The 12,098-nt window shown below is 41.6% G+C and overlaps 1 protein-coding gene across 4 annotated transcripts in view; it reads left to right on the plus strand.

Moving 5' to 3' along the window:
• Positions 1-2,351: 2,351 nt before the first annotated feature.
• Positions 2,352-12,098, plus strand: part of NOL11 (nucleolar protein 11) — a 63,530-nt gene continuing 53,783 nt past the window's right edge. For all 4 annotated transcript variants that reach the window (XR_014820935.1, XR_014820934.1, XR_014820936.1 and 1 more), the window contains exons 1-7: positions 2,352-2,505; positions 5,242-5,355; positions 5,466-5,522; positions 7,087-7,235; positions 9,094-9,151; positions 9,865-10,009; positions 11,530-11,718. Coding sequence is in view for 1 of the 4 variants with exons in the window: in XM_003131277.6 (XP_003131325.1) it covers positions 2,365-2,505; positions 5,242-5,355; positions 5,466-5,522; positions 7,087-7,235; positions 9,094-9,151; positions 9,865-10,009; positions 11,530-11,718 (853 nt within the window). In the remaining 3 variants the exon portion in view is untranslated. The remainder of the gene's footprint in view (positions 2,506-5,241; positions 5,356-5,465; positions 5,523-7,086; positions 7,236-9,093; positions 9,152-9,864; positions 10,010-11,529; positions 11,719-12,098) is intronic.

Here is a 12,098-nt window from a genome sequence, read left to right on the forward strand (position 1 = left end):
GTTTTTCTTCCTGTTTTGACTCCCTTGGGATCTCTTTTGTTTTTCGGTTTTTGGAGGCCACGCCCCTGGCATGTGGAAATTTCCAGGCCAGGGATGGAACTCACTGCACAGCAGTGACAACACCAGATTCTTAACCCAACGATGAGCCTCCAGGGAACTCCACCCTCAATGGTCTTTACACTTAGTCCAGACTCCAGCACTTGGAAAGGTTGCTCCATCCCCCTTTTCTGAAACTGAGAAGCTTCTTTCCCCCTTTCTAGGCAGATAACCTTGCTCCCTAAAATTGCTTTTCAACGGCAACTCTAGGTCCTGAGACCCTTCCAGAGATCCTGTGAAGACAAACTATTCAGACGTTACTTTCCGTTTTTGGTGTACTACATGGCACTTTTATAGTATATGTCAGATGATACCACAAGGGACTGAATGCAGAAGCAGATGTGATACTCTGGTTATCTGTTACTAAGCCAGACATTAAAGAGATTTGCAAAAATGTAAAACAATGCCACTCTTCTAACAAAATTATTTTTCAAGTTATTCTTCATAAAGACATTATTTATGTTCACATGTAATGGGTTTATTATTTTAAAATGAATGAATATCTATTTATCAATTTTTCCCTTTTAATTTCTAATACAGTCAGTATCAATCCTTATACACCCCATTGAAAACAAAAGCTTTTTTCAGTCCTCAATACTTTTTAAGAGTAAAGGAATCCTGAAACCACTAAGTTTGAGAACCCCTGTTTTAAAGTCGTCCAGCTGAAAAAGAGGAAAAGCACATATACAATACCATGAATAAGCTTTCACTGTTGGCCCCACAAATATTTATGGGACAGGCATTATGCCAGATACTAGTGATAAATCCTTCAAAGAAATAAACAGAATGAAGGAAATGTATGAGTAACCGGCCATCTATATGAGGACATGTATGAGTAACCATCCAAATGGATGTTCTGATAACACTGGTGCCCCAAATTAGACATTTGATCCAGTCTCAGAGAGTCAGAGAAGACTTCCTGGAGAAGGATGTGTCTAGGCTAGCATCCTAAACATGGACAGTGGGTGCTAAACACGATTCCCCAGACAGGCTGATTGTGCCGGGAGGAAAAGAAAGGTTTCATAGAGGCCAGGATGTCTAGGCTGAATCTCACAGTATTTCTTTTCCAAATAAAGGAGCCACAAATTTAAAGCCAAACGCCTTAGATACTTTGAAAAATAAGATCTCGGAGTTTCCGTAGTGGCGCAGTGGTTAATGAATCCGACTAGGAACCATGAGGTTGCGCGGGTTCGATCCCTGCCCTTGCTCAGTGGGTTAAGTCCGGCGTTGCCGTGAGCTGTGGTGTAGGTTGCAGACATGGCTCGGATCCGAGTTGCTCTGGCTGTGGTGTAGGCCGGTGGCTACAGCTCCGATTAGACCCCTAGCCTGGGAATCTCCATATGCCGCGGAAGCGGCCCTAGAAAAGGCAAAAAAGACAAAAAAAAAGAAAAAGAAGACCTGTTATCCTTATTAAGAATTTACGGTAGCTACGTACTTCTTTCATAATAGCTGCATAGCCTTTCTCCTGTGTTGTAATGCTTGTGGCCTGGTAATCGCCTATTTAGATGTTTCCTCCCTAAGAACATGCACGATTTATCTTTTCTGAGTTTTGACAGTATTGACTGCGTTAGTCACGTTTATCTCAAAAACCTCCCAAGGAAATGGCTTTGCCAAAAATTGCCCAGGGGGACCTTAGACGTCATCCGCTTCCTGGGACAAGTCTGAATTTCCTAAAAGCTGGAGAGATGTCCCCGCCGGTGCTCAGAGAACCGGGAGAGAAAACCTGGGAGGCCCGAAAGGCCGCAGAGACTAGATCTTTGCGGCGGGTTCTGAGAAGCAGGGGGGATTAGGCATTTCAGTTCAGCACGTTAAGAGTTAATCTGAAGAGAGAAATATTTTTCCCTTGGGACATTATTCCAAGAAGCTGTGGAAGGAATTCCTAGAGAGTTCGCTTCAAGTGAAAACATTGAGTTTATTTATATCCCGCCACTTGCCACACCCACCCCTCAGCCTCTCAAATTCGTAGCTGAAAAAGGCTCAGCGGCGATACCACCCAACAGGTAAGGTTTCCCCTGCCACCCACCCTTTCCCCACAGAGCGGTGCATCCGGGACTCGGGACTCTGGCCTGGGAGGCGGAGTCTAGACGCAAGTTCCAGGCCCCGCCCACCCGACGTCGACCGCAGCGCCACTAGCGATCTCTGCCCGCCAGAGGTCGCAGACTCCGCAAGCAGGTTTCTCACTTAGTGCCAGTCGGCCTCCTAGTTCTCGCGAGAGAAAGCGCGAAGCCTGCCGGGAGGGCTGCGCGGCCGTGCGTAAGTTGGGCCAAAATGGCAGCCCTGGAGGAGGGATTCACGTTGACTGCGGTACCCCTGGGTTCTGGGCCTGACGGACCCCTAGGAGTGGAGCAGAGCGACAAAACAGACCAATTTCTAGTGACGGACAGCGGCAGGACGGTCATTCTCTATAAGGTGAGAGCGATAGTCTTGGAACGCCCTCGTTGCCGTTTCGCCCCTTTCTGAGCGCGAAGTCGTAACCACGGGTTTCTCACAGCTTCGGGGACATCGTTCAGCAGACTTAGTGGAGAGGCGGCATGGCCTCTTCGGGACGCTGAGTGAGGTTAGAATCTGACTCGATTGTTTCCCCGAAGAGCAAGGCATATCTCCGAGTTGCAGGCGGCAGAGCATCTTAAGTGCACGTGGGCTAGACTAGGAAAGGAAAGGAAACCTGTGCTTTCAGATAGCCTTGCTAAGATCCCCTCCTGGGGTCTCTGTCTACCCAGGCCTCCCGCAGAAGGGTTGAACAGAGATTGGTTGGGTGGGAGATGTCATTGATGTTAGTTTCGCATTCTGTCCATAACATTTCCTACCACTCGTTAGGCGGGAAAAAAGGTTTTGTAGGTGTCTTCTTTTTCTCTTTCTTTTTTTGTTTTTGTTTTTGTTTTTCGTTTTCTTGGCAGCTTGGTAGGAATTTTAAATCCGAGTGACCGGTCTGTTGACAGCTGTGGTTCACCCTGTGAAATCTGGAGTTGTGTCCCTTGAAATCTACACACCCCGCCCCCTTTTCAGTCTAACGACGGACTACGACACCTTAAACTTTGCTTGTAGTAGGCTTGTAGAAAGTATTTTTATGTGAGCTGCTGAACTTAGTTTAACGGGAGTTTTTGTTTTTGGATTTTTTTGGTTTTGGGGTGGTTTTGTTGGGGGTTCTTTTTGGTTTTGGGGGGTTTTTGGTTTGTTTTTGTTTTTGTCTTTTTAGGACTGTACCTGCGGCACGTGATAAGTTCCCAGGCTAGGTGAGCAGCAGCAGGGGATCTGCGAGACCCACACCACGGCTCCAGGATCCTTACCCCACTGAGTGAGATCAAGGATCAGAACCATTCTTGTTTGTTACCGCTGAGCCACAACGGGAACTCCAGGTTTCTGTATCTTTAAGAAGCTAGCAATCTCAGCAGTCGCTAATCGTCAGGGAAATGCAAACCAAAACTATAATGAGATATCACCACACACCTCTCAGAATGTCCATCATCAAAAAGAACACAAATAGCAAATATTGGTAAGGACGTGGAGGAAAGGGAACTCTCATACACTGTTGGTGGGAATGTAAATTCGTGCAGACACCATGGAAGACAGTATGGAGCTTTCTCAAAAAACTAAAAATAGAACTTCCATTAAGTCCCAGCAGTTTAACTCCTGGGTGCATATTTGAAAAAAAAATAGAAACGTTAATTCGAAAAGATACCGGAGTTCCTGTTGTGGCTCAGTAGTAATGAACCTGACTAGTATCCATGAAGATGCAGGTTCAATCCCTGGTCTGGCTCAGTGGGTGTGGCTCAGTGGATCCAGCGTTGCCATGAGCTGTGGTGTAGGTGGCAGACACGGCTGGATCCCAAATTGCTGTGGCTGTTGCATAGGCCTGCAGCTACAGTTCCAATTTGACTCCTAGCGTGGGAACTTCAATATGCAGCAGGTTTGGCCCTAAAAAGCAAAAAAAAAAAAAAAAAAAAAAAATGCATGCACCCAGTGTTTAATAGCAGCATTATTTAAAATCAGTTGCTAAGACATGGAAGCAACAGGCAAGTGGGTAAAAAACAGGTGGGGTGGGGACGAGCGTGCGCTAATATATGTGTTTGTGTGTGTGTGTATACACACACACACAGTTGGAATACTACCCAGCCATTAAAAAGAATGAAATTTTGCTATTGCAGTGACAGGGATGGACTTCAAGGGCATTGTGCCAAGTGAAATCAGTCAGAGAAAGACACATATTGTATGATGTCACTTATATGTGGAATCTAAAACAGTGCAACAAACTAATGATTATAACAGAAACAAGCAGATTCACAGATAAGGCAAACGAACTAGTGGTTACCAGTGGGGAGAGTGAGGGGGGAGGGTCAGTATGGAGGAAGGGGAAGTAGTAAGAGGTATAAACTACTAGGTATAAAATAAGTTACAAGGATATATTGTACAACATGGGAAATAGAGCCAATATTTTATAATAACAGTAAATGGAGTATATAACCTTTAAAATTGTGAATCACTGTATTGTACACCTGTAACATATAATGTTGTACAGCAGCTATACTTCAGTTTAAAAAAAAAGCAAAAACGCTAGCTGTCTGCTTTGAAGTTTGGGAACAGGTTGCCAACATTTCCATATATGTTTGCTTGTTCTGATTCTTCTGATGACACCATTGGTTTTTACCTGTCAAGTGGGGTTTTTGCAGTTCCTGTGTAGGAATAGAGTGGCTGATGAGAATTGGTATGATTCCACCTGTCCTTTCTTTATTTCCCATGCCCCTGTTCAAAGGCATAACAGAATCAATTTTTTTTTTTTTTTTTTTTTTTTTTGGTCTTTTTGCTATTTCTTTGGGCCGCTCCCGCAGCATATGGAGGTTCCCAGGCTAGGGGTCGAATCGGAGCTGTAGCCACTGGCCTACACCAGGGCCACAGCAACGCTGGATCCGAGCTGCATCTGCAACCTACACCACAGCTCACGGCAACGCCCAACCCTTAACCCACTCAGCAAGGCCAGATATCGAACCCACAATCTCATGGTTCCTAGTCGGATTCGTTTCTGCTGCGCCACAACAGGAACTCCTGAATGCTATCTTTTTAATGAATTATTCTTTTGTTTCAAATGTAAATTTAATTGCTTTAATGCCTAAAACTGACTTTTTGAATATTGTATGTTAATTTCATTAGGTTTCCGATCAGAAACCTTTGGGGAGCTGGTCAGTGAAACAAGGTCAAATTATAACATGTCCAGCTGTGTGCAACTTTCAAACTGGAGAGTATATTGTTGTACACGATAATAAGGTGAGTTTCAAGAGTTTTATATAACAATGCAAGTGTTGACTTATTAACTGTTTGTTTTGTACGTAAATGGAAATTGGAATGCTTTTTTAATGTGTATGTTTTGATTTAAGGTCTTGAGGATATGGAATAATGAGGATGTAAACCTGGATAAAGTATTTAAAGCTACAGTAAGTCTTTGGATTTTCCAACGTATTTATTTAGTTTATCGGTGAGATGGGATGATTTGCAATGTAGCAGTTATTTATCTTAAATCATCTGCGAACATGACATAAAGGTTATAATCAATTTTTCTTTCTTATTTTTTTAATCTTTTCAGGGCTACACCTGTGGCATATGGAGGTTCCCAGGCTAGGGGATGAATCGGAGCTGTAGCCGCAGAGCTATGCCACAGCCTCAGCAACGCCAGATCTGAGCCGCATCTGCAGCCTACACCACAGCTCACAGCAATGCAGGGTCTTTAACCCACTGAGCAAGGCCAGGGATCAAACCTGCGTCCTCATGAATGCTAGTCAGATTTGTTTCCATTGAGCCACAGTGGGAACTCCTCAATTTTCATTCTAGTTATTGTACAGTTTATCTTGATAAAATTTCTCAATTTATGAGTTTAATATGTTAGAAAATGTTATTTAATATGTTATCATTTGTGGTTGAAGATTTAAATAATTCATGAATGATAAATTTATAGTTATTTCCATGAGTTTCAATGTTTGTGGTGTGTCCCTTGTGAGAATAAATGAACTTCACTGTTCCCTTTATTAAAATAGAATAAGAGTTCTCTTGTGGCACAGTGGGTTAAGGATCCAGCATTGTCACTGCAGTGGCTCGGGTTGCTGCTGTGGTGCAGGTTTACTTCCTGGCCTGGGAGCTTTCACATGCCATGGGTGCAGCCAAAAAAAAACAAACAAAAAAAGGTAGACTAGATCCTGCAAGTTTCATGCATTATGCATTTTAAGAGTGGCACATAATGTAGTTAAAAAAAAAAAAACCATGACTAACTGTGCCTTTTATGCTAACGACCTAAAGTATGTTAATTAACTTTGTCTTATGAAGGTCTCAAACAAGGTTAATATTGAAAGTTCCTTCTGGTTCTAAATGTCTAATTGGCACATTTTAGAAGTGGTTCACAATAGAGCTGATTCAAATATAATGGCAGTTGTCACCTGGACCCTTGAAACAGACAGCTACCTGTGCTGTCTTTTGGCTCCAGTCGTTTCCTTTACCCTGCAGTAACACGATCCTGAATTTTACACAGTGGGTTGGTTGTTTTTTTTTTTTTTTAATCCTACATATGGTATTAGTTTCTTTTCTTGGGCTTGCAGGCTATAGTTATATATATATATATGGCATGTATTTATATATGGCATCTGTCTTTATCTAACACCAGAACTGCTTATAACTCTGCATTGCTGGCTTTGTTTGTACCTCTCCCAGCCTCTAGCTTTGCGAGATGCAAGTTATAGCCTCATCACCAGTATTTATAATAGAAAGATAAACCAAAAATGAATAGAAGTGATTACTCACAGGAGAGAGGATGGAGAGAAGAGGAACTCAAGTTAGACTTCTGAGTGTATTTTATGTTGTAGATTTGACTTTGGAACCATACGTAATTATAAAACAAAATTGAATCAAAGTGAAAACAAAGCAGTCCCTTAAAGATAAGCCTTCTGTAAATATTCTATTAGGTGGCAGTTGCTTTAGAATAAAAATTAAAATATTTCTATGTTCTTCTAGTTGTCGGCTGAGGTATATAGAATACATTCAGTACAGGGGACAGAACCCTTGGTGCTATTCAAGGAAGGTGCCGTTCGTGGTTTAGAGGCCTTGCTTGCAGAGCCCCAGCAGAAAATCGAAACTGTTATCTCTGATGAAGAAGTGATTAAGTAAGTTCCAATACTTGTAAGTAAATTTTTACCAAAATGAAAATGCACTGGAGTTCCCATTGTGGTGTAGCGGAAATGAATCCGGCTAGGAACCATGAGGTTGCGGGTTCGATCCCTGGCCTTTCTCAGTGGGTTAAGGATCTAGCTTTGCCTTGAGCTGTGGCATAAGTCGCAGATGTGGCTCGGATCTGCCATTGCTATGGCTGTGGTGTAGGCCGGCAGTTATAGCTCAGATTCGACCCCTACGCTGGGAACCTCCATATGCCTTGGGTGCGGCCCTAAAAAGCAAAAAAAAAAAGAAAAAAGAAAATGCACTGTGTATTTTGTTTTGTTTTGTCATTTTTTAAGGCCACACCCACAGCATGTGGAAGTTCCCAAGCTAGGGGTCCAATCGGAGTTACAGCTGCTGACCTACACCACAGCCACAGCAATGCCGGATTCTTAACCCACTGAGTGAGGCCAGGGATCTAACCGAAGTCTCATGGATCCTAGTCAGGTTTGTTAACCACTGAGCCACGAAGAGAACTCCCTATGTGTTTTTTATGATATCTTTGCCTTGTTCAAAAGTATTTTGGTTATAAACCTAATAAAAATAACCTAATTAGGAGTTCCCGTCCTGGCACAGCAGAAACGAATCTGACTAGAAACCATGAGGTTGTAGGTTCGCTCCTTGGCCTTGCTCAATGGGTTAAGGATCCTGCGTTGCTGTGAGCTGTGGTGTAGGTCACAGATGCAGCTCGGATCTGGCATTGCTGTGGCTGTGGTGTAGCCTGGCAGCAGCAGCTCCATTAGACCCCTAGCCTGGAACCTCCATATGCCTCGGGTGTGGCCCTAAAAAGACAAAAGGAAAAAAAAATAACCTAATTAAAATCTGTGAGACATTAGCCAAAATCACATCCCCCAAATGCCTCTAGGGTGATAAGTGATTGAGGAAACCAAGGCCAAATGAGTCTGTCTTAATGACAGAAATGGATAGTCAGTAATTTGAAAATGAAGAGAGTAATCCCCCAAGACCAGAATGTTCTGTTGTGTTGCCCAGACTGCTGAGGTCAGAACGCTTTCCCCTGAAGAAATGTGCAGCTTGTTTTTAGTGGAATCAGGATAGTGCATTGAGACCTCTGCTTTCCCAGATTCTGGAATAAAACAGGGAAAATGGTTCATGCAAATGATAGAAAGAAATCACGTGACTTCACATCTCTTCAGTCCCCTTTCTTTCATCACATGTTTCCTGTGTGATTGACTTGCTGCCTCGAGTCCCAGTGAGGACTTGTACATAGTCAGTGAACAACCTGGATGATGACCAGTTATATCTGAGACCCGACGAATGCCTCTGTGAGCAGCTGCATTTGGAGGAAATCGTTAGGAATAAAGATATAGGTAGAGAATTTGAGTTCTAATCCCCACTTTGCCAGAAAATTGCTGTGCAGCCTTGGTTTCAGGCCTTGTACCCTCCCTGGACCTTAGTTTTCTTCTGTCACCTGAAGAAAGCAGATGAGATGCTAATGTTTTTCTCAGAACGTTAGACCCCACAGTGGCTCTCAGAAAATGGGAGCAAGTCAAAGAAGTTTGTGAAATTCAGCATCTTGTCTCATACACCCTTGGTGCTTTACCGTTCATATTATTATCTTTAAAGCTCTGGTAAGCTCAGCAACTTGCATTTAATCCAGAGATACATTCGACGGAGGAATGCCTACTAGTTCCCTGTGGTATATACTTTGAAACACTGAATTAACTGTTCTCTGATTGCCCTCTGGCTCTAGAAAATATCTAATAAAACAATCCCTTACATTTAGATTGATGATGTGTTTCTCTTATCTGTCAAGTTGGCATTTTATAATTTTTCTTTTTCTTTTTTTAGGTGGGCAAAGCTTTTCATGGTATTTAGGCATCCTGTGCTAATTTTTATTACCGAAAAGGTAAATGATACCTTTAATTCTTAGCCCATTTTGTGACATTTCAGAGTCACTTGTATTAATTTTAAAATTAAAATTAGGAGTTCTTTTGGAGGCTCAGGGGGTTAAGAACCCAACTAATATCCATGAGGAGGCAAGTTTGATCCCTGGCCTCACCCAGTGGGTTAAGGATCCAGCATTGCCATGAGATGCGGTGTGGGTCACAGATATGGTTTGGATCTGGTGTTGCTGTGGCTGTGTCATAGGCCCACAGCTGCAACTCCAGTTCAGCTCCCTAGCCTGGGAACTTACATGTGCGGTAAGTGCAGTCCTGAAAAGAAAAAAAAAATTTTTTTAATAAAACTAAAATTAGACTTTGGTGTTCCTCTTAGAAGACTTTTATTATCTTTTCAAAATACTAGAATGCCTTTTAGTTATAATTATTTTTATGCCTGAATTAAAGAGATAATATTTTTATAAATTTTAAAATTTAACTGGCAGAGAGGTTTTTAAGCACTTGTTGAATTAACAACAGGGTGACTGACAGTAGGTTCTTAGCATTTAAATATAGTTGGTGGAAATGGGATTTTTTTTTTTTTTTTTTTTTTTTGGGGGGGGTCCATGTCTGAGGCATCGAACCCACACCACAGCAGTGACAACCCCAGATCCTTAAGCCATTGAGCTACCAGGAAACTCCAGTATTTTTAAAATAAAGTAACTTTTTTTTTTCTTTTCAGCATGGAAATTATTTTGCGTACGTACAGAAGTTTAGCTCACGTGTCCTATGTAAATATGCACTTTTACTTGGACAAGAAGAAAAATCTGTTATACAGAGTTTTAGTATGTCTGTGGATCGGAAAGTCATCTCTCTGATGTCATTAAGTAAGAATTTTTCTTTAAACGTTCAGAGTTTGTAAATAAAGGGGTATTATAAAGGATAGTGTTTTCTTTTAAGTTAGAGTCTTTGGTTTTTGCAGTTTTCAGTTGTAGTCCTCCCCTTTCTGTGCTTCCTTCCAAGCACCGATGCCTGGACTTTTTGCATTTTGCCATGTCTAGCTGTGCATTAGGTCAGTAGTTCTCTGCAGGTAACTTTCATGACTTGAAATTTATCATAAGCACTAAATAATAATATCAATAAAAAAGGAAAAATTACTTTTTATCTTTACTATGATAAGTGTAGTTTTTTTGGATACTGTAATTAGCGAACCATAAAATACCTAAGGTTGGTACTGAGTGGCCCCTCCATTCTTCTTTTTCAACCTTAAAGATAGACTTCGCCCTTCTTGAACAGTAGGGACAGATGGGTAAAAGGACAGAGCAGTCTTGGCCTCTGCCAGCTGGCGTTTTACAGATTTTTTTTTTAATGCCTTGGTGTTTACCTCCACGTAATGCTCTGAAGTTTAATCCCAGTCTTATGCAGCTAGAGGGGAAAGTGCCTTTGTGGTATTCTCTCCCCCCGCCCTTTATGGCTTCTTTTGAAGTTGTCATGAGAAGGTTAAAGGAGGAAGAAAGAAGAGCATTATTTAGGAAACAGTTCCATGTTATCACAATTTAAAATCTTTGTGAAGCTTTTCAATGTACAACTGTTTGCAATGCCTATTAAGAAAAAGGCTCCTGTTATTTATCACATCTGGAGGGTCGCAGGAATCTGCTTAATACTTTTGCTTAAGAGGGACTGGTTTTCTTAAAGTTTAACCTCTAGGACCTATTTATTTTCAAACAGCAGCTTGTGTTGTGTTTTAACTTTTGAACAATGAAGTAAGGGCGTCTGAACCAAAAGGTCATGAACTCTTCACGTCATGTAGCTAGAACCACATGAGGTTGCCCAACATTCAGATGCCCTACAAAGCCTACCAGTTTCATAGGGTTTTCAGGGTGATGTAGTAACAAGAAGTGTAATGTTTAGACGAGGATGCTAATTAACTTCTAATGAGAGAGAGAGCCTTTTAGTGACTGCATTGTCTATATTCTTGGCAGTCCCCTTACATTTTAAGTTATTACAGGTATTTACTATTTTTATATCATTGCTATTATGACATTTCTTACTGATATTTTTATTACTATTTCTCCTCCCTCAACTTTTGGTTTGTGGTTTTTTGGATTTTTGGTTTTTGTTTTTGGCTGCACCTGCAGCATGTAAAATCTAGGCCAGGAATTGAACCTGTGCCACAGCAGTAACCTAAGCTGCTGCAGTGACAATGCTGCTGTGCCACAAGGGAACTCCTGTGGTACATTCTTTACGGGTAAGTGTAGAGTGATGTGATTGTTACACTTGTTTATTTTTATGGTTGGATCCTTCATCAAATTGGTAAAATCATATAAACAGTTTGGTACCTTTAACTATAACATATATAGAACTATCCTTTATCCAATAATCAACAAGAAACACTTGTTTTCAACAGGCTCCGATGGGTGTGTATATGAGACCCTGATACCAATACATCCAAGTGACCCAGAAAAAAATCAGAGGGTAGTGAGGTCACTGCTGCTTAAGTCCGTAGTGTGTGGCAGTGCTCGAAGTGGCGTTGCATTCACTGTCCTGGATCAAGATCACATAGCAGTCCTGGGACCCCCACCATCAGCTTCTAAAGGTAACTGAAATCCAGTCAGTTAAGAAGTCTTTTGGACTTTTTTCTATCAAAGTGTACTTTTTAGTCTCCTTTTTCTTTGTCATTTATTTATTACCACCGGAATTCATTGTCTTTATCACTGTACTTAATTTATTTTTGTAGTTTCCTAATTCTTGAATAGTACTTTGATTTCATCTTGCCTTGATCAGTTTCTCCAAAACATTTTCTTGTGTCACTCACTACCTTGCTCATCACCAGTGTCTTAAAGAAATAAAAACGGCGAATATCTGTGCCTGCTTGTAGGTGTTGGGAACATTGGTAAGCCTGGCAGGAAAGGGTAGAATTCCTACCTTGGTGGTGTTTTCAACAGAATATAAATGCATTACCTTGACATTTGGGTA

Source organism: Sus scrofa, chromosome 12 (assembly GCF_054392235.1).
Source record: "Sus scrofa isolate SSC_HxYL_T2T_F1_AM1 chromosome 12, Sscrofa_HxYL_maternal_Yorkshire_Landrace_v2.0, whole genome shotgun sequence".
Classification (NCBI taxonomy): domain Eukaryota; kingdom Metazoa; phylum Chordata; class Mammalia; order Artiodactyla; family Suidae; genus Sus; species Sus scrofa.